The sequence below is a fragment of the Pezoporus wallicus genome, unplaced genomic scaffold (genome assembly GCF_028554395.1).
Source record: "Pezoporus wallicus isolate ANWC-B61680 ecotype Strahan unplaced genomic scaffold, APGP_CSIRO_Pwel_v1 contig_6566, whole genome shotgun sequence".
In the NCBI taxonomy this organism is placed as follows: Eukaryota; Metazoa; Chordata; class Aves; order Psittaciformes; family Psittacidae; genus Pezoporus; species Pezoporus wallicus.
Window position 1 is genome coordinate 2977844 of NW_026638763.1, and position 26888 is coordinate 3004731.

The 26888-nt window shown below is 43.8% G+C and overlaps 1 protein-coding gene across 1 annotated transcript in view; it reads left to right on the forward strand.

Annotated features, from left to right (window-relative positions):
* Window positions 1–865: 865 nt before the first annotated feature.
* The window catches only part of CPS1 (carbamoyl-phosphate synthase 1), a 107621-nt gene continuing 81598 nt past the window's right edge, over window positions 866–26888 (forward strand). Inside the window, exons 1-3 of the mRNA XM_057412335.1 lie at window positions 866–1147; window positions 19653–19803; window positions 25950–26053. Of these exons, the coding sequence (XP_057268318.1) occupies window positions 19675–19803; window positions 25950–26053 (233 nt within the window). The 5' untranslated portion in view covers window positions 866–1147; window positions 19653–19674. The remainder of the gene's footprint in view (window positions 1148–19652; window positions 19804–25949; window positions 26054–26888) is intronic.

Consider the following 26888-nt stretch of genomic DNA (forward strand, 5'->3'; position numbering starts at 1 on the left):
CTCTGTCTCACTGTGTTGGCTGAGCCATGTCTTCCTTGTGAGGGCTGATCCCTACAACTCAGTCCTGAGCAGTGCTTTGCTCAAATTCCACTGGTGTTGGGGTTCTCCTTGCAGTCATCCTGTGGCAGTGAACCTCTGAGCAGCCAGCCATGTTGGCTGCATGGCAGCATTCACTGGGCAGTGTAGTCCTTATGAGCTGTATTTCTGGATCCAGGCCTTGCTGCCTTTCTGCTTAGTGTAACTGTGCCCAGCTCCCCTTTTCCTGACCCTGTAGGCCTGAGATGGGTTGTAACATCCCTGCTTGGGGTCTGGCTTGCTGAAGTGCAGCTCTGGAGCTCCCCAGTACTTCTAGCTCTGCAGGAAAGCCCAAATGAATGTGGCTGAGCTTGAAGCTCTTGGGTAGGTCTAAGTATAGTGATGCTGACCCTTGCAGGAGCTGAATCCATCTGGGTGGGTTTAAGGGAAACAGGTGCTGTAAGAATTTACTTTTTGGTAGTGATCAAGAGCACTCATGGGAATACTGCATTCATGCTTGAAACAATTGTATTATATAAGGGATTCTGGTTTTCTACCCATGTGTCAATTCTTTATTACAATCTGTAAAAATCAGAGCTCAAAGAAAAGAAAAAAAGATATTATTGCAGGAGGTGGTGACAACCAAGCAGCAAAGAGGGAATCCCAATTGGATTTGCTTTCAGTTCCTTTTCACTCAGCTGTTTCTTGTTTAGAGAGTTTCAATCATGTCATTGCCTTGCATTCAAGTCTGGGAGGAAGGTTATACAGCTCTAGCATCAGCAAAAATAATGTGGGGTCTTTTGCTTATGGCTAAATTCCCAGCCCTGTGGTTTCCCTTCCATCTGCAGGTCAAAACAATACTCTCTGCTGTCTTTCCCCCAGGCACAGTTCAGTATTAACTTCCAGCGCAAGGCATTTCACCTTTAGAGTCTTTCTTTTGTCTTTGATTCCTCTTGTATTCTCTTTTTCTTTTTCCAGATCACTTAACAACAAAGATACTTCTCCCAAATTATCCTGCCTGTTGCCAAGCAGTTTCGTTTCAGTATGTTGTTTTCTAAATGGTTATGGTCAGTTGGACCTGCTGCTGCCCAGGATAAATCCAAAGTACCTGTGACTGTCACCCAGAGCTCAGGTAAGTGACTCATGATTCATCCTTAGTAACCTGCCTGTGCAGAACAGGGAATGAAAGAAGGAAATGAGCCTGAGAGGGAAGCTGCTCATGTGTTCTCATTGAAGTCTGTGTCACATTGGGGTGTTTGGGGTGAGGAACTTGTTTGTTTGCTTTCTCTGGAAAGGGTCATGCTGGATTTGCTGAAAAAAAGACAATTAAAGCAGGTCTGCTCTTTTTCAGTCATCAGAGTGGATGGAGAAAATGGTGAGAAAATGGGTGCAGTAGCCTTCCTGGCAGGCCCGTCACAGCCCTAGAAAAACCTGATTCTGAAGTGACTCATCATCAGTGGTTGAAAAGATGTCCCAAAATCTTTCTGCCTGTGAGAAGAGTAATATTTTCTGCTCCACAGCATTCCCTGAAAGACAGATCCTTACTGAATTTTAACAGCATAATGATCCTGCCTGTTGGTAGTCTGTACTGCACTGGTAGCATGTCTGTTGGTCCTGGGACTACATGGGTAAAATAGATGTTTCACAGTCTTTCTTGAAGAAAACCTCAGGATGCTTGGGTGTCTGTTCCCTCCTCATTCCAGTGAGGATGCAAATCTCTGCCAGGTATACAGCTGCCTACAGACTTTGGCATCCTGCCTGAGGACTAACTGAAACACCTGCTTGAGAGGAGATGCTTCCTCCTGGTGTTACTGTCCTTCACTGGCTATGGGCATCCATCAGGTCTGTAATCTCACCTAGTGCTAATCTCGTCAGCAGGTGCCCACATTGGGCAATGCACATGTGGAATTGCAAGTGGCCTTTCCAAAATGGTGCTTTGGCATCTACCCCTCCTCATAGCCTCCTCTCAGGGTCGGATTGACCTGGCACAGAGGCCTCCATGCTGTGGGCCAGATGGGCTTGGCATGGTAATCCCATAATAATAAATGTGAAGGTTGCTTGTTTTGCCTTTGTGAGTGCATGCTTTATGTGAGGGGAGTGCAGTGAGCAAGGATAAGGTGTCCTTCATAGACTTGTCAAATAGAAAATGGGATTTGGGAGGCTGTGTGTGGAAGTGCTCTACAGAGCATAGCTCTCCTGGAAAACTGTACAAGCAAAGCACTTGGGCAGTGAGAGAGGTTTTACCTGCTGAAGAGTTGCTCCAGGGGTGTCTTGCCATGGTCACAGAACAGCTGCAGTATGGAATTTTTTGGACAGTTAAGATGTCATCAAACCTGGGGCATTTATCTCTCAGTTTCTCTTTGTTTTGTCTCTTTTTTCTGTTGAATTCTTTGTGTTCAAGCTTCAGACAGTGCGGAGTAGAAGTGAGAAGCTTCCCAGCTCCGTTTGTTAGCCTCTCTTTACATGTTGTTTATTCAGCAGCAGCATGGCTAAAGGTATTACGTATTTAGGGTGGATATCCAAAGTGTCCTAAGAAATATGAAAGATCAAAGGTGTCAGTTTCCTCTTTTAAAATAATAATTTTGAATATTGGTATTATTTCAGCTGTAATGCTCTGTATAAACCAGGGATGATTCTAGAAACTTTGCTGTGCTTTCCTATTAGAGCCATGGCTCACTGTATTTGCTCTCAGTAAAAACTCAAACCTATATTAAGAGATTGAAAGCCTTAGTGCCATTTGAAGCTAAGCAGACTTGTTTTTGGAACGTAAAACAAGTGTTATATCTTGGCATTATGATGGCAAAGTTTTTCATTTTAGGAGGATATCCAGGAGAGGGAAAAAGCCTCTTATTTTATTGGATTCTTTTTTCCAATGCGCAGCAGCCATGATTGCAGGTGGCATTGATTGTTTTAGCACCTTCTATGAAGAGCCCAAAGCCTCAATGTTGGTCACAGTAGCTGAACTAAGCTAATTGATTATATTAATAGTATGTGTGGGGCACAGCTCCCCTATATCCTGCCTGCATTTATTGTGGTCATAGGTTAAGCTAAGTGTTCAGTAACAACAGATTGACTCTGTATACACACCATAGTAGACTTTGAGCTAGCAATTCCCATTCACATCTTGGGGAACATAGTGGGTGATTCAGTGAAAACACCTGCTCACTAGAAGGTAAAAGAAAGTCAATTGATACTGGGAAAGGAGAAGAGCCGAAAACTAAGAATGCTGTTATGTATGTCTGTGGCTCACCTGCATCTCACGTATTTGTTCTGATCTCAAACAGGACAGCAGAGCTAGAAGTGGTACAAGTTGTAGAACTAATCAGGCCAAAACAAAGGTCATCAACTGTATGGAATGGCATATGTGCAAGCACTGAGTAGCTAGGCTAGGACTACTCAGGCTGAAAAGAGACATCTAAAGAGGGCTGTTGTAAATGTCTGTAAAGTCTTGAAGTGTCATGGATGTGAAGAGGGGAAGGTGACACTTTGGCTTTCAAAGCTAGCAGACATCAACTGAAATGGCTGGAGTAGCATTCAGGGGTGAAGGAGTTAAGTCATGACAGGTTGTCACTGTGCTTGTGTACAGGAGGTGCCTGAACCACCAGTTTCTGGGAGTTATGAGAGCATGTTAGGGGCAGCTTTCCAATATCTGAAGGGGGCCTACAAGGATCCTGGAGAGGGACTGTAGTGATAGAACAAGGGGTGATAGGTTCAAACTGAAACAGGGGAAGTTCAGGTTAGATATAGGGATGAAGTTATTTACTGTGAGGGTGCTAAGGCACTTGCACAGGTTGCCCAACGAAGTGGTAAGTGCCCCATCACTGGCAGTGTTCAAGGCCAGGTTGGACAAGAGCCTTGGGCAATATGGTCTAGTGTGAGGCATCCCTGCCCGTGGCAGGGGGTTAGAGCTACATGATCTTAAGGCTGTTTCCAACGCAAACCTTTCTATGATTATATGATTCTGTGATTTGGTGTTACTGCATGTGTTTGCTGATATACTGCCTGAGCATCAGACAGGAAAGGTGGTATTGGAGGATTTCCTCAGAGCTGGTGTGCCTGATGCTATGGGTTTATATTTTGCTTTATGGCATGTTAGCCTGAGTAGAGCAGTTAATGGCCTAACGGTTTTGTTTCCAACATCTGTCTCCGTGTCGGCAGCAGCTGCATCCCGTTTCAGCTACCAGCATATCCCTAGTCGCACGGTAGCTGCAACTTGTGTTGCTGTTGCTTTACCCTGCTCTTCTTGTTCTCAGCCGCTAGATGTCCCTGTCCCACAAGCAAGAAGCTGGAGGAGCCCTGCTCTGCCTGCCATCCAGGGAAGGCAGCTGTATACTGCTCAGTGCGGGCCATGTGGCTGGCTTCTGCTGCAAGAAGCAGAGGTCAGTGGTTCTGAGCATCAGGCCAGAACTCTTTGGAGAAACGCATGTAGCAATCCTCTGTGACATTCTTCCATTTTCTTTCTGTACCGTAGGAGATCTACTCCAATACAATGGGAATCCATCTTTCTTAGCAAATGAAAGGGAGAGGTTGGAAACTGAGGAGCTCAGTAAGGGCTATATGTGGGCAGGAGCAAAGAAAAACAGACAGGAAACTGCTGAGAGCTGGATTAAAGACTGTTTTGGTGATGAGGTCATCTGGAAGACAGTAGGGTTTGTTGAGACTTTGATACACTTTGATCCCTGGACAGGACTGACGTCAGATTTCTTTTGCTTTGCTGCAGTGACTAAAGCAGTCTGCATAGGGCACTTGCATCCTTAATTCTGTCTTTAAAGTTCAGCATGAGGACTGGATATGATTGCTGGTGAAAACATGATGTGGGTTACGGCTGATTGCTCACCCTGACTTTGTATTTGACATCCGTCTGCCCCTGCATTCACCTTTGCATGTCTACAGGACGAGCAGTGCACAAGCATGACTATTGACTTGTTTGCTTAGTGATGTGAGCAGTTTGGAGTGGCAGTGACCAGGGACTTTGTGATACTGAGCAATAAAATTAAGCTGTAGAGGTGATCTAAGGACTCTGAAGGGCACTGAAAGAACCCTCTTTTTTCATTTGGTACCCTATGAAGGTACATATTATGCGTTCCTTCTAGTGGAATCTGCTATTGCTCAGAGTGTGCTAATGGTTTTTCTGAGGGGTGAAACTTGGGTGTCATGTTTTTAAAGGACCTTCAGTCTTGAGCATTGTCGTGGTTTAAACCCAGTCAGGTAACTCGTTCGCTCACTTCCCCCCCCCCTTTCTTGCCCTCCCCCTGCTCTCGGAGGGACGGAGAGGAGAATCGAAAAGAATGCAACTCCCACGGGTTGAGATAAGAACAGTTTAGTAACTAAGGTGTAACACAAATCACTACTGCTACCACCAATGATAATAATGATAAAGGAAATAACAAGGGAAGAGAATACAACACCTCACCACCAGCCGACCGATAACTTACCCCCCCAGCCCCGACCAAGCACCGACCGATACCTCCTCCAACCCTGCAGTCTCCCAGCCCTTCCAGCTAACTCCCAGTTACATCCTGGGCATGACGTGCTGTGGTATGGAATACCTCTTTGGGTCAGTTTGGGTCAGGTGTCCTGTCTCTGCTTCCTCCTGGCTTCCCCTCCCCCCTGACAGAGCATGAGGCTCACAAAGTCCTTGGCCAAACCGAAACATCACTATCAGCTCTGTTCCCAGGCTGAAAGTCAAAACACAGCACTGCACCAGCTACCAAGAAGGGGAAAAATGACTGCTACTGCTGAACCCAGGACAAGCATCTATACCATCAGCAATGGAGACACCCAGGCAGCATCGCAAGGTCTGTTCTGATCTGGCAATGCTTTGGCACCTCTGCCAGTATCTTGATATTCATTCTCTGCCTCTACCTTTATGGTAATAGGTTTGTCCTGGTCAGGAAGTATGTGCCATCAGACCCCTGCATCTGGATTACCCACTGAGTTCACTCACTTTGACTCTTGTCCCCTGCCCCTGCAAGGCTTGTGGCTGACTTGTGTTTCTGTGGCTCTTTCCAGAGAGAGAAGTGTGGTGGCTGGCTCTGAGGAAGGACTTCTTCAGAGCTTCTCATCTCCTTCAGGGAAACTTGGTAGAGGCTGATTCATTTCATATTCCTCAGTATGAGGATGATGAGGCATTGGCACAGGATGCCCAGAGAAGCTGTATCTGCCCCATCCCTGGCAGTGTTCAAGGCCAGGTTGGATGGGGCTTGGAGCAACCTGCTCTAGTGGAAGGTGTCCCTGCCCTGGGCGGAGGATTGGAAGTGGATGAGCTTTAATGTCACTTCCAATCCACACCATTCTGTGATTCTGTGATACTTGTCCCTTATAAATGTGTAATGCCACCTAATCAACCTCCTTTCCTACAGATTTCTGTTTCCTGTTGAATATCTCAGCGGCTATTAAGCTGTGAACCTTTGCTGAACTCTTTCTCATGGTTCAGATATTCAGAATGGCCCTTTGCAAACAATTCCAATGTCTGATATCCCCCATATGCAGCTGGGCACTTCTTGGAGTGAAGCTGAGCACTGTTTCATGCCTCAAATGTGTCCGTAACTCTACATGCTTTCATTTTCCCTACAAAAATCAAGCTGATGTGCTGAGGCTTTCAGAGGGAGGGCTTGTCCCAGCTGGTGCAGGGCCAGCACAGCTGTCTGTCACTCAGCCACAAGCCATGCTCCAGTGCCAGGAGACAGAAGCAGGCTTTCTTCTCCAGAGTGACATCTCTTGGTGGGTGGCTGCCTAGAACACAGGAACAGAGCTTGCCATGTGTGCCGCAGTTTCTTGCTCTCCTTGTCTGTTATATATTTTGGCACGGTTTTGTTTTCAGAAAGGCTTTATAAAGCTTAGCTTTTAAGGACTGAAATAGTTTGCAAATTCATGATGTTGCTCAAGGCAAAGGGGCAGTTTCCCCACTACATTCTCAACCTTGTGGCTTCCCACTGTGCAAGGATAATGTTTCATCTTAGTTACTTTCTTGTGACTTCTCTCAAGATGCAGATGAAAGGAAACTAATTGCTCAGAGTACCAGTGTACATGTTATACTGAAGATACTCTTCCTTTGGGATTCTGTTCTGCAATTACCTCATTTCTCACTTTCTAATTTTCCTGTTCAAGGAGTTCTCAAAACAGTATACAATGGAAACAAGAGGAGATCCTTTGCACAAGGAGGGAGCCTTCCAAAGTAAGTGTCCTGGATTTGGTGGTGCAGATGTTTGGCACTGAAAATGTTTGCCACTCTGCAGGTTATTGTGTGCTCATGACCCCATGTGCTAGATCAGTTGATGTGCTTCACAGAGAGTGTGCTCAGGTGCTGGAACAGGCTGCCCAGGGCAGCGGTGGGGTGACCGTCCCTGGAAGTATTCACGCAGTGTGTAGATGAGGCCTTAAGTGCTGTGGGTTAGTGGTGGCCTTGGCAGTGCTAGGTAATGGTTGGACTTGATGATCTAAAAGGTCTTTTCCAACGTGGTTGATTCTATGATTTTACTGCTTCCAGTTTGAACAACTAAAGATACATTGACAAGGCCCTTGCAGGCAACTCTGCGTGAGGGATATGAGATAGGACAGATTCCTGCATTTAGTCAGTAGCAGCACTGTGCTCGAGCCGTGAAGTTCATGAGCCTCTATTTTGGCCTTGTCTTGTTCCGAATGGTTCATGAATGCAGGCAAAGCAACCGCAGGCTTGTCTGTGAAGGACTGTCTAGACTTATGGTAAATGACACAGATGTGGCTTTAATGCTTATATATTCCTCAGCCATGGAGCAATATGATGGAAATGTCCCATCTGTATTGTCCCACTATTTTAAGCATGTGGAGGGTAGGGAAAGGGTGTGCATAACGCCCTTTGTGTTAGGTGGTGAGTTTGAAAGCTGATGACTGTCAAAACATAAAGAATTTCTTATTTTACTTGAGTGATTTTTAGTTATTTTTTTTACTTGCTCTCTGGAGAAGCCTAAAATGGGTTGTACTATGGCTTTTTCTTACTGAAGCAGGAGCCCTTCCTGCCTCTCCCTCCCTGTTATTGAACCTTCTTGTGCCTGTGAAATCACAGTCCATCTGTTGTAGGAAGCTGATGGGAGGGTGGTGATAAACAGACAACTGGAAGCATTCACACCATACCAGCACTGCTGTTCTACCTGCTGGATTGCACAATTAAATGTATTGGGGTCAGAACTCTGATGCAAAAAGGTGTATTTTGCCAGGATGAGGTGCTGTAGTAAGGGAGATGAGAGGAGAAGGGCTAGGGCAAAGCCAGACATTTGTGTGGGTAAGGGTTTTGAGCTTCATGCGGATCAGCAGAATAAAGAGTTGGAGACTTTTCCGAAGTCATGACTTGAGACCAATTTCTTGTGCTGTTGATGGTGGAAATCAGACCCATGCTGCCTAAAATGAGCCTCTAAATTCTTCAAAGCACGTTCCTGAGTGTGCCACAGCTGCAGGGGGATTGCTAGGGGCGGAAGGGAAGCAGAGAGATAATTAGGTTGTCTGGAAAGATAAAATCTGATTGCAGGAGTGCATGACTGGCTTGACTCCCTGACTGAACAGGAAAGAGTGAAACTTGTGTAAAGCACTCTTTGCAGATGATGTCCCTACCATCATTTCCATCCACCCTGCCTACCAGCTGATAGGCTCTTTCCACTATATCATTTCTAAATGCCGTGTGCTCAGGTCAAATGGTGCTTTCTGTTTCTGTGACTTTGTGTTGCTCAGAGGCACTGTGTGAGGCTCATACAGTGGCAAGTTGTATCCTGGTTTCCTGTGGCTCTTCTGCATTGCTTGAAGCATTGCTGAGCTCTTCCTTTACAAAGCTGTCTCTAGATAAGCTTTCTCACTTCTAGGAGTCTGGTTTAGAGAACTCAGTTTAATTCTTTTCTGTGCCAGCCATGCTGTGACACTTCAGATGCTAATGCTGCAAATAATTACCTCCTCCCTTGCCTCTGCTTTCATGTATCAGCTTTGGTGGTCCTGTTCTGTAGCCTGAGAGTCTCCTGTGCAAGATGACCCCGTTTCTAGACAGTTGTCTGAGATAGAGAGCTTATGCTTGCAAGAAGCCTGTGTGGCAGGGAGTAAATGCAGTAATATACAGTTGTTTAGGCAAAGCAGCACTTCAGTGTATTTTTGTTCCATATTTGAACAACCTTGGCTAAGCTTGAACCAGAGATACAGCATGTCAGCTTACCATGGATGACAGCCAGTGATTTTGGATGCCTCACTGTATGGATACCTTCTATTGGAGGGCTTCCAGTTCTGAGGGGTCTGTATTTTTCAAGCCTTATTTTCTCTCTCAAGTTAGAAATGACAAACTGAAGCTCTTCTTGACTACATGGCCCATATGAGCCGGCTCCTTATTTTTGCTGTGAACTCCAAAGCACATGCTGTTGTTGAGACCTCTGTGATCAAAGTAATGAAATGAAAACTTTCCAGTTATAATTAACTGTCATGAAATTTCATCACTTTAATGCGATTTCATTGCACTGGATGTGGTAGTTTATGATTGCTTTGGTTATAATGGATTGTAGCATGATGGAATCCATGGGAAGTGGGAATAGGTGACTAGAATTTATTTTGGTTTGTTTATGGCAGTGGATAAAGATGGAAACCTGAGTATTTAACTTATTTAATCAGTACTGGCAAGTGAATAAGCTGCCTTTATACTATTCTCCTTTAAATTTGATTGCTCATTTTACCAAAAATCTGGTAATAGCTTAATCACATCTGTTCATGAAGTCAGCTATTTGTACAGTAAAACCTGTGTTTAGTGTTTTCCTCCCATGGGTTGGTTAATTTAAACCCTGCTGAACACCGGTAGGTGTCAGGGTGAAATGAGTGATGAGAACAGTACAATACAGAGTATCTTCAGGGAAAGGGCATCTTAACTTCACTCAAGGCCTACATTAGTGGTCCCACTCATTTCTGCCAGGGTTGTGTGTGATAAAAGCCCCTGATCCAAAGCACAGACTCTCTTTAAGCCAGCTGGTCTTTGTGGGCAAGAACCTGTTTCTGGGGGTTTTACTGGTGTGAAGAGCTGTATTTGTTGAAGTACAGCAATGTATATTGCTGGGCATAAAACTGTATCAGTGGTCATTGTCTTATAATTAACTTTCTTTGCTATTATAAGAAAACTAGCTGAATAGACAGTTTTGGAGTTGCGGGGTTAAAGTCCTGAACACAACCTGACAGCATCAATTACTTCTTCAAACATCTTTGCTTTCCTGCCCTAAAATGTTTTTCAGTCAGTCAAAATTGTGTCCCGTCTCCTACTTCCCAATCAAATGACATTGCAGATCTATATAGCAAGAATTTGTTGTGCTATTTGAAGAGAGATCTTCATCCTCAGGCATGTTGTCTGCTTAATCTGTAGGTTCAATGAAATGCTTCTGTGCATAGCCCAGTGTACAAGAGCCAAAACTTTTGTCTTTTTTTTTCCCCAGGGTAACCACAGGAAGGTTATAAAAAGAAATAAAAAGACAAACAAGGTTTGCAGGTCCTTCCAATCTGGAGCTCCAGGCATGAAGCAACAAGGAAAATGCTGATTGACCAGGGATGCTGGATTTATGGTGAGAGGCCAAGGCCATGTTAAATAGCTCTTATGAAATGTTAAGGCCCCCTCCCACCAAAACCAGGGATATCCAGCCCTTCATAGATGTGTGCCAAAGGGTAAGAAGCTAGCATGGGGAGAAATGTGATGTATTTCCTTTTCAAAGAATAAACATATTTATTCCAAAGGGAATATTAAATCACTTTTATTCACTTGAAGTTAGGGAAGGACCTTTGTGTGGAACACTTTCTGTGTCTTCTCATATAGAATACTTAAGTTGGAAGGGACTTGCTGTAAGCATCCAGTCCAACTGCCTGACCAAAAGTTAAAGCAGGGTATGAAGGGCATTGTCCAAATGCCTCTTAAACACTGACGGGCTGCGGCATCAATCACCCCTTTAGTAAGCCTGTGCCAGTGTTTGACCACTCTCTCAGTAAAGCAATACATCGAAATGTCAAGTCTGAACCTCCCCTGGTGCAGCTTTGAGCCATTCCTATGTGTCTTGTCACTGGATATGACATCTGTTGTAGTAAAAAAAAATGTTAGAGCACATAATTATTAGACTATTTCTTGTTCAGAACAAGCTTGATTGAATAAGGCTTACTGTCCAGAAATCCTGAAGGTACTAGCTCAGAAGCTAATCATCAGGACTCATCTTGTGCTCCACTACTGCAGTGGAGCTGCTTTTCTCCTTGGAATGAGCCTAGCTTTAGGCCTGACCCAATAATGTGCTAGGAACAAGAACTCTGTTTTTATTTGGGCTGTTTTATAGTCTGGGGAATGGGTAGAAGTTACTGTGAATCATATTCCATAGTGCCTACCTGTGATGACCTGTTGTTCTAGGAAATATATAGGTCTATAACATACCCTTCTGATCTGGTGCTTACCATCTTATGATGGATGTTTTATCTCTCTACTCATTTCCTTACTTTCCTTTTGGGTCACCCTAGTCATAGATCTGAGATCACAGGGTGGTGTGTGGTGCGTCTGGCCAAAATCCTCTGTAGATGTCCACCATGAAGGCTGGACCAAATGGTCTGTCCCAGGTCAAAATGTCCATGAAAACAATTTGGTCATAGAAGTTTTAATTTTAGCAAACTTATATTGCGCTTGGGGGGGGTGGGGAGGAAGGGACTATCAAGTCAAATTAAAATGACCAAACTGTCCAGTGAACACAGTATGTGCCTGTGCAAATGCACATCTGCAGTTTTATGTGCATAAATTAGCAGTTTAGGGGCAGTTTCTGTTGTAGCCTTCATTCTAGGAAAAGCTTATTTACTTATCATCTAATCAAGGGCGAGTCAATTTTGTTTTCCTTTGCTACAACAAACACACTGGGCTATGATAACCTATCAAATATTCACCCATGACAGGATGGCCACAGAAGGCAGCGGGTGGAACATGAATCCTGAGCAAATGTAGCTAATCTTGCATTGTAAGGTCATGTTATTCTTAAACTGTGTAAAGAATGTGCAGCATGGGGGAGCCAGTGTTTGTGTAGCCCTTTTGATTTGTTTTTATTTCATAAAGCCAGTTTGGCCTTTTTAGTGTTCCATGGGAACAAGCCAGCGGAATGCCTGAGCCTCTGGAATCACAAGGGAAAAGGTATGACTCCTAATCCTGGCCCCTATTTGTAAAGATGTCTTCTTAGAAAATGTCAGGGAATGAGAAGTCTTGCTGCCTCCAAACATCTTCCAGTAAATAGAGTTGAGCTCTGGACTGAAGTCAGACAATGCAGACTCCTATCTGGCAGCTCTAAGATTCCTGGCCCCGTTTCCCTTGGTTGCATCAGCATGGACATAAGACTCGTGTCTGAGGTGTGGTGTTCAGTTGTGTCACTGGGAGCAAACTGCACTTTGTATAGTCATTATTACCCCTCAGGCAATGCTCTTCTGGCAGCATTCAGTTTTAGCTACCTAAGGGGTTTCAGAAATTGGCCTTTTGGAATAACATCAGTGTCTTTCAGTAATTGCAAGGGTTCTCTCTTATTTCTTCCAAGTCAGCTGAACTAAGAGGAACTGATAATCCCAGTGGCAATGGAATTTGACCCATTTTCAAGACATTGATTCTTTTTTCTCTTGCTGAAGATAAGGGCCTTATCTTTGTCAAGTTTGGGTGAAGCATGGGCTCTGTGTCCCAGACAGCAAATGAGTATACCCTGGGCTGCTCAAGCTTTAAGGAAAAGCTTTAATCTTCTTGAAAATGGATTTTCTGCGACCTGGGAATAGATACATAAGTCTTGTCAAGCATTATAGAAACTTTATTAGTCAAAAGGCGGTCTTGGTTACTGCTTATACACAAGATATGTAAAAGAAGAGATGTGCAAAGATAGGCAATTCAGAATCAATAAGAAATTTGCCCTTTTTGTTAACTCTCTTTCACATGGCCTTGGTTTGAGATTTTCTTTTGTTACAGTACTTTTTTCATGTTATAAGATGAAAAGCCTTTATTAACTTTTCAAACTCTCGCATAAGGTGTGAACTGAAACTTTTTCACAGGGCCTGTTGGTTGATGGTTAACCCTTCCGCATCCTGAATCCCTTTGGTACTTGCAACCACCCCTGGATGCTTTGTTTTCAGGCATATTTCCTTAACTTCATAAAACTGAGCATTGGGCATGAGGGTCTGTTTCCACAACTGAGGATTTGCCTTGCAGAACTCAATTACTATTAGTTGTCAGACAGACTGAACTAATATTTGTGAAGAAAGGCAAAATTACATCTCAGTTTGAGTCTGATGCTTTTTGACATTTTAATTAAAGTCCTGAAAAGAAAGTCTTCATTTTTTTTTTTTTTTTGTTTTTAACCAAAATTCACTTTTCAGTTTGTGCTTTGAAAACACACAAAAAAAGAAGGAAAAAAATAATGAAAAAGAGGGAAAAATTTGATTTAAAAGAGGAAAAACATGTTTCTCTAAAAAACCCAATCAGTAGTTCCAGTAACTGCTTGGAGTATGTCATAAAGTGAGATTTTGAGCAACTCTGTTTAAAACATGTCTTTATACTTTTTGGTTGGTTTGGACTCCCAAACAAAAGTGACATTCAGTCAGAATTAGGAAGATGTTTCAAGTTATAGTTACAGTATGAATGTAGTTTAGCACATCTTGTTCAAAGCACACTTGCACGTTGTGTTGTCCATTGATTCTTATTGTTGGCTTAGGGCTCAGTTCTTTGAGGTCTCCTTCACCCAGACATGATGTTTTCAGTGAGCAAGGACTGCAGGGCTGGGATTTAAGACTGTAGTCTTGTTGTGTTATTAAAACCAGGTTTCATGCTGGTTTTCATATTGATTATTGCCTTCTGCAGAAAATGGTTAAGGTTTGGTAGGATTTTTACTGTTTCTATTAGCAGACATGGCAGTCATAATCTGGCCTTGCAGGAAAAAAGAAAAGTATATGAAAACCAAAGAGAAAAGGTTTAAAGACAAGAATTGATTCTGCTTTTCAGGCTTATTTATATAATCCAATTACAGCTATCAATATTGTCTTTGGAAGCAGATAAAACTGTCCTTATATTCTTTGTTCAGTAGATACAGAGGATAAATAAAGGAGTGTGAAGACATAAAAAGGCCCCAAAAGGTTAACATCTGATGCTGTGACTGATCTGATATGAACTTGCCATCATTCTGGTGGCTGTGAGGTGATACTTGCCACGTACTCTTCCTAATAATTTTAACTCCACTGTGTTATTCAAGAGGTGCTGATCTTCAAGAGGAGGGCCTTTGTCAACATCACTTGGAACTGAAAAGAGCAGGATTTGTGACACTCTTGCAAAGTAAAATGGTTGGCATAAGGAAACAGTTCACTTGTGGATGAATGTAGAGTGTGCTTCCCTGAGACATCTGAACCTGCATTTAAAGTCTTATGGTTGTCTGATATCATGCTTGCAAAATGGAGAACAGTTCCTGGTGAAGTCAGCAGACCTATTTGTAAGGTAAGACACCAGCTGCCCCATCAAGCTGATGTGTTACATATTGATAAATGAGATTTTCAGGGAATTACAGGAGAAATGCCTGCCACTACCACACAGATGTATATATAAAAATATATATTATAAAATGTGCAACAAATGGTTTGTTCACTCTTATTTTTGTTCCGTTCCTGTAAATGAGTACTAATGGGGGAAACTGAACTTCTGTAGATGGGAAGGGTGATTTTTTTTTTTTTTTTTTTTTTTTCCTTTGGAAGTGTGCTCAAGAGAAAGCAGCTTTCAGGACCCATGAAGTGTGATTGGCAGGAGAAGTCCCATCACGGAGCTGGGAGAATGGTATTCATGCAGAGAAACTGTGTAAGGAGGCAGAGATTAAAAAGCCAGGACTCGGTAGTAGAAAGGATTAGGGACCAGAGAGGAAAGGGGAGTTTACATCTCAGAAAGGCACTGAGTTGGATGGAAACAAGCTTCAAGCAGGAGCACACCTATAAAGACACAGTGGGCAGCTAGGAGCAGTCTATTTTTACTTCTTACTTCTTCTTGCCTTGTCACTTGGAATTGTTTCCATCTAAAAAATAAATCATGTGAGTTTATGTTCAATCATTCCTGTCACGGTCATGAGAGTTGCTAAGGGTGAGTCAAAATGCAGCACCCCAATCTAAAGATCTGCTATGAACCTCTCCCATTAAAATTTAAAATACCCTTTCCCCCAGACCTCCTCTAAAATAGAACAAACTGTATAGAAAAAAACCACCTGTTCTGGCTGTGGCTTAAATAACAGAATTAAGGAGAGCCAAAGGGCAAGATCTCCACTTGATTCTTATTCCTTTCATTTTCCTGCTATACACTCAAGCGAAGATCAGCCTTAGTTTTGGAATCCTTGGCTTGTTGCACTTTACGTTGCAATTACTGTGTTTCCTAGACATTGTGAGTTTTGTTTGAAATGCTTCATTTAATCTGAGATTGGCTCAAAGCCGCCCATCTGAAAGTGTACCTGAGCTTGCTTTCTGTCTTGGAGCAACCCAAGAGGGTCAAGTGATGGGGAAGCCTGGATGCTGTTAGTTCATTTGCATGTGAAAAAGAGAACTTTAGTTTAGTCCCCCCTACATACTGCAAAAAGACTAAGTTGTGGTCTCTGAGGTAGTGGAGTTGTTAGCCATGTGCTAAGAACAGAAATTGTTATCTGGCTCAAACCTATTCCTGTATCCATTGCAGTGATATTGCTTGATAAACTAACACCTGGTTAGAAAATACATAGCAAATCTTAATATTTTTCAGGTACTTCCCAAACTCTTCCTGAAAGTTCCTTGGAAAGCACGTGGAGCTTGCCTTAAAGGCAGGGTTTCCAAATCACTGAGGGCTTTTCTCCTAGCTGTAGGGATGGAGAAGAGCATTTATCTTATTCCCTGTGGCAGCAGAGGATTTCTGTTGTGCTGCCACCTTCAACTATTCTGCTTTTCCACTCAATATTTTTGAAATGTGTTAAATATGTTTTAGTTGGGGCAGGACAGAACCTGACAGATGGCAGGAGTGATTTCTGAAAGCATCTGAAGGACACTTAAAGGGGGAAAAAAACTCCTCTCTGATCTCACAAGAAGGAGAGTCCAAGCAATTCACATGGACTGCTTGTTACACTGATCCCAGTCCAGGAGAGATTTTAGCCTCTGGAGCTCCACTGAGCTGGAGGCAGTTACTTTGGTCTTGCACTATCATGAATCTGGGCCACTATGCCCACAAATTGGCCCTGATCTCTGGTCTTCCAAGCTTCTCTTCTGGAGTAGCAGTCCTGTGGCACCTAAGCAGGGCCGCAAGTGCTCTGAGCACTTCTGAAGATCAAGCAGTTTGCAGTTTGTTTTAAGCCTCTGAAATGTAGGCACTTAGCTTGCTTTGGATCTCTTGGCCCTGGGGATTTGCAAAGCCATAGACCACTGATTTTGTTTGATCTTTACAGTTCAGTGGGACTGTGTGACAAATTTAATTCCTGGTGTTTTTTTACTTGTAAACAGTAAGAAAAAGCTCCTCATTTTAATGAGCACTTTGCTGTCCTTGTCCTACTTCCTATCTGTGTAGGATATAGTGTAAATGAATATGAAACAAAAGGTAGTTTGCCTTTTTCTAAACACCTATGCCAAGTGAAGACCCTGTTAAGGAAGCCTGAATTGTGAATAGTTCCCCCTCCACTGTTTGAATTGGTCTTACAGTTCACAGAAGAGTGACTCTTCTGCCTTTGTGGCTTTACGTTCCTGATTTCTCTGATGAGAATCCTTCTTCCGGAGCCCTGCCCAAACTTCCTTTCCTGAAGGGGTGATACAATTGCAAGTCATGTACTGGCAGGCAGGTTTTAAGCTCAGGCAGCATGGTTGCACCTCCATAAAACCATTTGGTTGCTGCTCTCCTTTTTCCACTCTTCTATGGTTGGTTCCGTTTTCCTTATTGATTCCCTGCAGCAAGCGAGGAATTCCAAAACTAAGGCTGAGTTTATAGAGCGAAAGTGAAAGGAATAAGTGATTCTGCCTCTTCTGGTCTTTGTGTTAAGCAAAGCACATACATAAGATCTGCCCAAACCACAGAAGGCTTGTTTGTATGTTGACAGGTTTTTGTGAACTGGGGCTTCTCTCAGGAATACCTGGTATATTTTCCTGGCCTTAGAGTCAACAGTTCATCACCTCTTTTTAGCATGTTCGCAGTGAGACAAATAGCTTGATTTGCTGGCAGAGGGAAGTTCCTCTGTAATGGTGGAGGCTTTAAAAGGGAAGGTGGTTCATGGACTGGAAGGATAACCTTGCTAATCTCAGAAGGTCTGAGGTGGGCTTAATTTTGATAATAAAACGTGGGTGAATGAAAGGGAAGACAGCAGTGTCAAATCTATAGCAGTTGTCAGTGAGGCATCCTTGCAGTGGAGAGGAAAGCATTTTTTGCCTATTATTCCCCATATAGCATTTTGTCCTTAACATATATGTCTATGTATGTATTCCAGATCCATAACTGAAGCCAGTTCATTATGTGGTTATGCAGCTCTTTTCACCTGGCAAAAGATGCTGCTCTGCCAAAAGGCATGGCTCTTCTTCCCCTCGCTCCTTATGTTCGTGAATGGCCTAGTGGCAGAAGGCAAGGGTTTGTTTTAAGCTGGATCTGTCTCCTTGTGTAGCCACACTGAAACTCAGGTGGTGGAGAGAGGATAGTTGGGAATTAGCAGTTAGGGTGCTAAAACTGCCAGTGTGAATTGGTTCTAGTTCAAGCACATCTATGCCCAGGGCCAAAATAACTGCCTCATGTTGGCAAAGAGTAAAATGGAGTGCAGAATTTGCCCTTCAGTATGGCCATAACAAAGGGTAGCGTTTGTAACCTTCCAAATGCTGTGTCTGACATTCCTGGTGGTGTAAAGCTAACCGAATGTGAAATGTGACTTTGGAAGAAAGCTGGCTGCTGAATTGCATGTGTGAATGCACGTGTGCTTGTATATTCAGATGACCTTTCCAGTACAAGATACAGGTCTTTGCCATCCATTTGCCTGTAAGCATGGCTTTGCTTTCTGTACCTTCTGTCTCCTGTGTGTATCTCCAACCTGGATCTCTACAGGCTGGACCCAAACAAATAGAGCTAAAAACCCAAACCAACCCCCATTTCCCAGTTCTCTGTATTTTGTTGTTGTTGCAAAAAGCAGAATCTGCGTGTCTCGAGCTCCTTCTATGAATCAGAATGATTGTCAGGTATCTTCTTGTAGGAAAAACAGTTCTGTCTTTTCTAAACTGCACTCAGGTTACCAGAGAACATTGTGGACTTGCTTCTCCCAGCTCTGCACACATGGAAAGCTCATATTAAAGCAGTGAGCTCCTCCACACCCAGTCTGTCTTCCACCCTGTGTCTCTTTCAGTCACCTGGATTCGGGGCTTTCCCATGTGTCTTTCTCATTCAAGTTTCCAGTAAGCTGTCCGTGTACCAGAGAGTACCCAACCCCACTGCCCTCTCTTATTTGTCTTACTGTGTGCATGACTGTTCAACCTGGTGCTAGAATGAGCTGTGCAGGAAATATTTGTATGTGATGCTGGCATGAATTTTGACTAATCTCAAACCACTGTGTACAAAGAAGTCCTGATTATTATTGTCAATGATTAGAAAAGGTCAACTAAATCCTTTACAACAGTATGTGTCCAGCTGCAAAAAAGCTTATATCTCTTGGTTTGCTTTCTTTTTCCTCCTGTGTCTGAGTGAATTGAAGTTTTAATCCCCTGGGTTTCAAAACAGGCCTCACCAGTTTTTGTTCTTGAAGAGTATCAGTAATGTACATGTTTCTCCCAAAGCTTTTGCCTTCATTAGGCGTTTTCATGTCTGGATAATGAGCAACATGTTTCTTATAGTTTAGGTGTCCTGTTTTCAGAAGTGATAGTCACAAAGGTCTGTAGTCAATCAGGGGAAAGCATATGGAAAACTTCACCTTATTTCAGCTGCTGTCCATTGAAATTTACCAAGAAGAGGTTTTTCTCTTGTAGCCATTTATTTTTCGTGGTGATGTGCTTTTCATTTCTTTGGGAAGGGGCAGAAAGGGACCTGTGCTAGGGCTGGTGCCTGTCTGTTCTCCAAACAGAATAAAAGACTATGGCTTTCCACAGAATTTGGTGGCATTTGTACTTCCTTTAGTACAAATAGCTTGCAGCAGCCTCAGGCTGTCCAACTAGCTAATATGCAGACCCCAGATCGCACATTGAAGAGCACTCAAAAGCACACTATGAACAGACTCTTAATTTCCTCAGACCATGTGCTGTGAGGAGAACAAGTGGTGCTGTTGTCTCTTCCTGAAACATAAAGTGTTTATTTCAGAGTGAGAACTGTCTTCACTGCTGTAGCTGTGATTTCTCCAGCAGGTTTTGCCGTCTTCCAGCAAGCCTGGCCTATGATACAACCCCTGCAGCAGTGCTTAGAGACCAGCCTGAAGAACGTGTTGCAAGGGTGTCTAAGCAAGCCCCTCTCTGAGGGGCGGGAGGAGGTGGGGCTGCACCAGAGGTGTTTGATGGCAGAATAAATGGGAAGGTGTTGGGCAGCTCTGTACAGTCAGTCCACGACACTCTCTGTGTCTCTGTCCTCTTCTCATGTGAGCTGCAAGAGTGTATTGTCTGCACCAAACCCTGAAGAAATACCTACAAGCAGACTGTTGTTTTGTCTCATCTTCTGTAAACTTCAGCTGCCCATCAGCAACTTTCAAGATGACAAGAATTTTGACAGCTTGCAAAGTGGTGAAGACTTTGAAAGGCAGATGGGAGTTTTGCAATTTGTCTGCTGATCACTGGAGTTTCTCAAGGGCTGCTACGAGGTTGTTGAGCATCAAGGTAACAGTAACTGAGCTACTGTGGTTTAATAGATGGCTTTGGTATGCTGAGGGATAGCTTGCTACAGATAACTGGGCTTATCTGGACCAAAGCAGGTTTGTCTGAACCCTGAGCAAAGGAATTGCTTGGCTAGATGCTTATATTAGCAAAGCAAACACGCTTTTTGTGTAGTCTGGAATGGAAATTACAGGGTAAATTGCACCAGAAGGTGGAAGTTCAGGGTTTCAGTTAATTACTATATGGTATCTTCTTTAGAAACAGCCCAGCCTTCTATAGGACTGATAGCTAATAGAGCAGGTCTTTCAGTCCGTGTTAGCATGAATCAGATTTAAAAACATGCATCACTTGAAGCATGTGATTAATCCCGTTGGATTCACAGAGGATTTATTTTTGATGTATTGGGAACTATGGTGGCTCTGAGATTAATTAGAGAGGTAGACAACTCTTTGTGAATGCACGAGTGTATCAGCTCTTGATTTACCGTGGCTGTGGTTATAAGTATGCTGTGGTAAAAGGCATCTTCCACTGGCAAAACTTTGTAGGCCATGGTTAGGATTGCTGCATCGCCTTTTGAACAGACACAGGATAATTCTGGTAGGCACCTGAAGTAGGCTGGATCTGATGAATTCTTACACTGACGGATTAGCATCTGAAGTTTGGATTTGGCATCTTAAATGACAGATTGATGGTGTTAGGTACGTGTTTTGTCACTCATTCAAGGACCACACGGTGATAGACCTACAAGGTCACATTTCATAATGCTGAGGCATCCAATTAAGAAGTTTCATGCTTGTGGAAAACTGCTGCCCTACTCTGATGGAGTTAAAAGTACCAGCTGTTCTAGCATCTACCTAATTCTGTACTTGTAAAGCTAAAGACTGATGGCTTAAAGCCAATGACACCAATGCTGAAGGCAAGGAGAATGAATACCTGTTAAGAAAGCAATGCCAAGTGAAACCCCAAACCCTATTTTAACCTTGCTCCCAGCAATTGCAGATATACCTGAAGTGGGTCAGAATGAACTGGGCCCCTCTTCTGTTTCAAGGTGTATGACAGGATCTATTGCAGTGTGGCCAAGACCTGCTGTGCATCTGAAATGCTGAGTCTGGTGAAGCATCTGTCCTGGCACTGGGCTCACTAGATGTGGTGCTAGCCAGCCAGCCCCAGAAGTCTCTTTCTGACACGTATTATGTGACAACTCCTGCCTTGGCATTACAACTGGGGAAAGCTGTTTTCTTATTAGACTTGGTTATATGAGTTCAATACCTGCCGGAGTTTGTGCTGTCAGAGTGGATGCTTGTAATCACGGAGACTAAGAAGGCGAATACCTATTGTAGTTTAAGAGCCTGTGGCTCTTGAGATCTTGGCTGTGGATTTTTAGTACCACCTTTGTAGGGGCTGCATGATTTCGTTTGAATACAGGATCTGGAATACAAAGCCGTGAAGCTTTCCTGGCCTGGGGATTTTGCTTTGAGAGAGTGACTTGCTTATACACTTTTTTTCCACGGTAGCAGAAGTACAAGAGACTCTCTAATACATATATGAAGCAATAAAGCAGCAGACCTGAGGGAAAAGTTAAGGAAGAGGTCTTAAAAAGCCAACCTATTGCATGGCTTTGTGTCAAAGTGTGGAAGTTAACTGTATTTGTGAGACAAGTGACCAAGTAGTGACTTATGGCTGGGTTCGGGGTTCCAGCCATCATTAGAGGTAATAGATATGTGTAAGAAGTTTGGAGATGGAGTGAAATGCAAAGTAATTAAGATGTGTAGGCTAATGATGGTACAGGTAATGATCCCATTCTCTCATTATCGCAGGCTTAAATGAGCTTTAGTTGCCTTTTACTGCTTTTTCTCAGTGGGCTATTTTAGGGAGCATAACAAAATACAATGAAAATGTGTTTCTAACCAACATATAAGCTAAGTAAAGTATTAGAAAGCATTAGGGAGAGGAGGTAGTTATTAGAAAGCCTAATAATTCTTCTCCCAAGTCCCTTTTCTGTCCAGTTAACTCAGCCTGTGTGGGGAAACACAACTGTAGGTGAGCAGTCTGAGGTGTGGGGACACGCGGGTCCATATTTCCCTATTGCATCCCACCCTTCAGTTGTAATGGAGAGATGAAGCATCCAGGAGTGAAAGAGGGGCACAGACAAAAGATCAGAGAGCCCTATGGGCTTTCTGAAGGGGTGCTTAGCATCAGTGGTGTGGAGGTAACCAAGCTGCTTGCTAATTCAGGAATGGGCAGAGAGACTGCAGCTCAAAGCTCCTCTCATTTAATGCTCATCTGAGGCCAATATAGTTAAGTGGGGATGTAAAGAGTAGTACATGCAATAAATAGGTGGCTTGTAGGAGTATAGCTGGATCAGTAAGGAGAGGACTGGGAGAGCTATAAAAACCACCAGGAACAAGCTAAATATATAGTTAAAAATGAAAGGGAGAAGAAGGAAATTTTTGAGCTCTGGCTGTAGAAACTGTTTCAGGTTACTGTAAAAGGGGCTTTCACATGTATTTTGAGACAGGTGAAAAGTAACTGAGAAAATAACTCCACTATTCTCCCTCTGGAGGTGGGAGTGAAAGGGAGGTAAAACAGGGCCTGTTCCCTTAGAGACTGGGGGAACTTAGTGAGCTGCTGCAGTGGGGACACAGAGGGGTGCTCATTTCCTTGGGTGCTGAGTGGCTTCTCTGAGGTGCCTCTACATTCCCCCTCCTCTGATTTTTGTCACAAATATTTGTGACATTGGTGTGAACAGCCTTAAGAAGAGGTTAAGTTGTAGGAGCTGTGACTTTTCTACCATGGTACTCGTGTTGCGTTTCTGGCTTTGGTTTGGATGGTAAAGGAACTCATCCAAAGCTTCTCCCCAAAGTTAGCATAAGCGACTCTTCTTTGGTTTATCCCAAGATCCATTCTTTAGTCTTTCCCTTTCTTCTTGTCCTAATACTAGCTAGAAGCAAATGTGCCAAAATAAAACTATATATATATATAAGGGGTTAGCAAAGGAAGTCTTAGCAATGTTCAGACAGTTTTCCAGAGTACTCACAAGAGGAGACATTTTTCTGTCAAAGAGAAATAATCTGCCTTTGTTGCTGATTATTTGGTCTTGAGACAGTGATGTAGCACAGTCCTGGCACCAGCTTTCTACTGTAGAAGAAGTCTGGTGTCTTTTGGATGCTTCTGTACTTGTATTTTGGCTGTTGTGTAGCCAGCCAGAACTGTACGCCAAGAGACTATCATCCTGCATGGAATCATGGCCTGCCTTAGACAGATGTTTTGCCATCTTCTACTGGAAGGAAAGAAACTGGTCTGCACTGAAACCAAGACCCAGCTGTGTCTCTGCTGTACAGCAGTGTCCATTCTGGCTTTGGCACTCTGCATACACGCAGCTCTCCAAGCCAGCGTTCAGTATTTGGCTTGCCCTTGCCAAGATAAACTGAGGGATTTCTTTGGAGGGGAAAGACGTGACTTCCTTGGCTGGTTACTTTGTGAAACAAGTAGAAAAGAGGAGAAATAGCCTGTTCACTTTCCAGTACAGGGGGTTATAGCAGACATACTTTAAGAAGTAAATTGTACTGCAGGTATTTTGAGCTGTTGCAAGTCTCCATTATCCATTGTGTAGATGGGAAGGGCAGGAAACTAACTGCAACTAAGTTAATCTGGTTTGTTACATATTGTTTTGGGTTTGTTTTTGAACTGCTACAGTGTTTACTTCATGTGGGAAGTCCTTAGTGAAGTAGGGCCTGAACTAGTTAACTTTGGAATCTGCTTTGACAAAATGCACCAAATATAGCAATGCTGTAGCCAAGAGCATGACCCTTTCTGTTAGTCATCTCCATCCTCAAAGCTCTTCAAGAGCCCAACAGCCTCTCCGTAGCACAGGGAGCTCTGCTAAAGGTAAAGCTACTGGCATGTGGGAGGGACAAATCAAGTTGCAAACCATGTCTCACGCTGGGGGTGTGTGTGGAAGAAACATTCCAGTTGAGACTACAACAGAGACTTGAGTGAAACTTCATGGGGATGCTTCTGAGAAGGCTGGAGACAAAAGGTCCTCACAGAAGCTTTAGGAGCTTTGTTTATTTCTTGTTGGCTTTGTGAAAGCAAAAATCTCTCTCAGCTAATCCCTGACAGAGCCAGCTGGCCTTCTTGCTAGCCTGTAAATCACTTTCCACATTAAAACATAGGTGCAGAGGCAAGGTAGGCTGGCAGCGTGGGGAGATGCTAACACCTCCGCTAGAAATCTAAGCAGGAATAATTGCTTCTAGAATGCTCAACAAACAAACCAGCCACTTAATTAAGAATAATAAATCAAGTAAGGGAGGGAAGCATTTGAACATCTATCCCTTGCTATAGCTGAACTTGCAGGCAGGTTATGGCTGCTCGGGGACATTCTGCATTACTTAAACACTGTGTAGGGGATCTAATAGTACAATGGGGGTTTCTGTTCAACAGAAATGGGTTCTGTGCTAGTGTGTAGAAAGGCAGGTGGTCTGTGGTGGGAGTGAAGACATGCAGATTTGTGTCAAGTACTAAAAAGAGAGTAAGGTTCTAGAGGTCACACTGATTGCTCTAGGTTTTGGCCCCTCAGGATTTAGATGGATCTTAACTTTTCTGGTCATTCCACTATTATGGATGTTGCTTCCTGAAGGATTTTCCCAGCCTGTTTGCAGTTGGGACTGTGATTCAGATCATTATCCTAACTTGTGCCAGCAAAGGGCAGGACTTGCTTGAACTGGAGCTGATGTTTGGGTGGGCTCAAATAATGTGGCCTGTGGGGGGAAAGGGTCCATCTCTTCCAAGGCTGAGGAAAACCAGTTCTTACAGCCAGTCTCCCATGTCTACAGCATGGGCTTGGCTTTCAGCAGGCTTCAGAAAGGGCAGGGGGCCTGTCCAAAGCCCAGTCTGAGGCACCCAAGTGACCTCTGTGCTTTGTAATGGTTTAGGCTTTCTGTAATAAGAAGCTTAGTGAAATATGGGAGCTGACCAAACTGTAAGTTTTATTTGGGCTAAACCTAGGGGACATATTTATAACTGGGGAGGGAAGGGTTTTTGGCACTGATGACACTTCAGTGATTTCTGAACCTTTGGAGAATGCCTGGATGTTTGGCATTAATGAGGAAAAAATGCAAGGCTAAAAGCATCCCAGATGCACAGAATTCAATTACCTGTTGGTGCAGTTTGATTTTTACCATGTTTTTCAGTACATTAGTAATTGATCTGTGCAGTATTTGTAACTGCAGAGGAGCTCGAGATGAATGTTTGCCATAATTGTTACAAAATGTTCAATGCTGGGAATGAAATTTCTCCTTGCTGTGATTGTTCGTCTGATTTATGGCTAATGGAAAGTAGTTCTGCTCCTTTCTACAGCAAATTGATCTTGATTCTTCTTAAAATCCCAGCAAGAGGAATTGTTCTGTAACAAAACCCCAGTATGAAGTTAAATCATGGTGAGAGCTGCTGCCTGGTGGACATGCTTGGCACATCCCCTGTGGGGTTTTGCACTGGTGGTCACTCTGTGACTGCAGCTCTGTGCCCAGGAGGCAGCTGTGCTGGCATTCCAGAAGAGAAGTTCTCAGGGCCCAAAAGGTTCATCATCAAGTTCTTTTAAGCCCGGATCTATAGAAGCAGATCTATTTCCAGCTTTGCTTTCTGTCTCCCCCTGCATGTCACCAGTGATGCTGGTGTGTGAGGGAATCTCCCAGCTCATTCTGTCATTTCTGGTGTACATGTACTCATTACTTTTTTGGTGGAAGCTGGAGTTCCCAGGTGGTTTCCCAACCAATATGTGGACAGGCTAAGCAAGCCTTGAGCAAAAACTGGGAGGAGAGGTGATCCTTTCTCTACACCTGGTTAATTCCAAGGTATAATGGGGGAAGAAATTAAAGTGATATGGAAGGGTGATCCCACAGTGATAACAGCACATGCTCTGCTCGCGCTGAGGTTTGCCTTGCCCTCATTAGGAGCATAATGTGTCCCAAGTGTTGGAAGGAAAATGAGCATCAGGAGACTAGTAAAGGAGACTGTATCTTGGGAGCTGGATTGGGAAAGGGGCATGAATATTTCCCAAGTAAGGCATAAAAGGCAGGTTTCTTGGGTATTACCTCTATAAACATCAAGCCTGTTCTTGTGTTTGAGTCTTTTCATGTGCCTTTCTCCAATTGCAGACTGCGAACTTGGTGCTGGAAGATGGGATGAAGATGAAGGGCTATTCTTTTGGCTATCCATCCTCCACAGCAGGGGAAGTTGTATTCAACACTGGTCTTTCTGGGTAAGATAAAAGCAAATGAGTGATAAGCACCAAAATTTGTCTGGGAGACTGTTAAAGTGTGAAAGCTGCTTTTCCCAAGCTTGTAGGGTCCTGATGCAAGCATGTAGAACGTACTCCAGTGTTGTGTATTGGGTTTCGATAGTGTGGGGCTACAGGGGTGGCTTCTGTGAGAAGTTGCTAGAAGCTTCCCCTATATCCAATAGAACCACTGCAGCTGGCTCCAAGATAGACCCACTACTGGCCAAGGCTGAACCCAACAGCAGTGGTGGTTGCCTCTGTGACAACATATTTAAGAAGGAAAAAAGCTGAAGTGCAGAAGAAATTGCAGCTGGAACATATGAGAGCAACAGCTCTGCAGGCACCAAGTGCAGAAGGAGGGAGGAGCTGCTCCAGATGCCATAGCAGAGATTCCCCTGCAGCCCGTGGTGCAGACCATGGTGAGGCAGGCTGTGCTCCTGCAGCCTTTGGAGGAGATACCCACCTGCAGCCCTTGGAGGATCCCATGCCAGAGCAGGGGAATGCCTGAAGGAAGCTGTGGCCCTGTGGGGTCCCCACACTGGAGCAGGTTTAGTGGCAGGAGCTGTGACCCTGCAGGGGACCCCAGGCTGGAGCAGCCTGTCCTGAAGGACTGCACCCCATGGAAGGGACCCACGTTGGAGCAGCTCATGAAGAACTGCAGCCTGCGGGAAGGACTTGTGTTGGAGAAGCTTGTGGAGGAGGGACCCCTTGCTGGGGCAGAGGAGGAGTCTCCCCATGAGGAAGGATTGACAGAGAAAATGTGTGATGAGCTGACTACAACCCTAGTCCCTGTTCCTCCACACTGCTGTGAGGACAG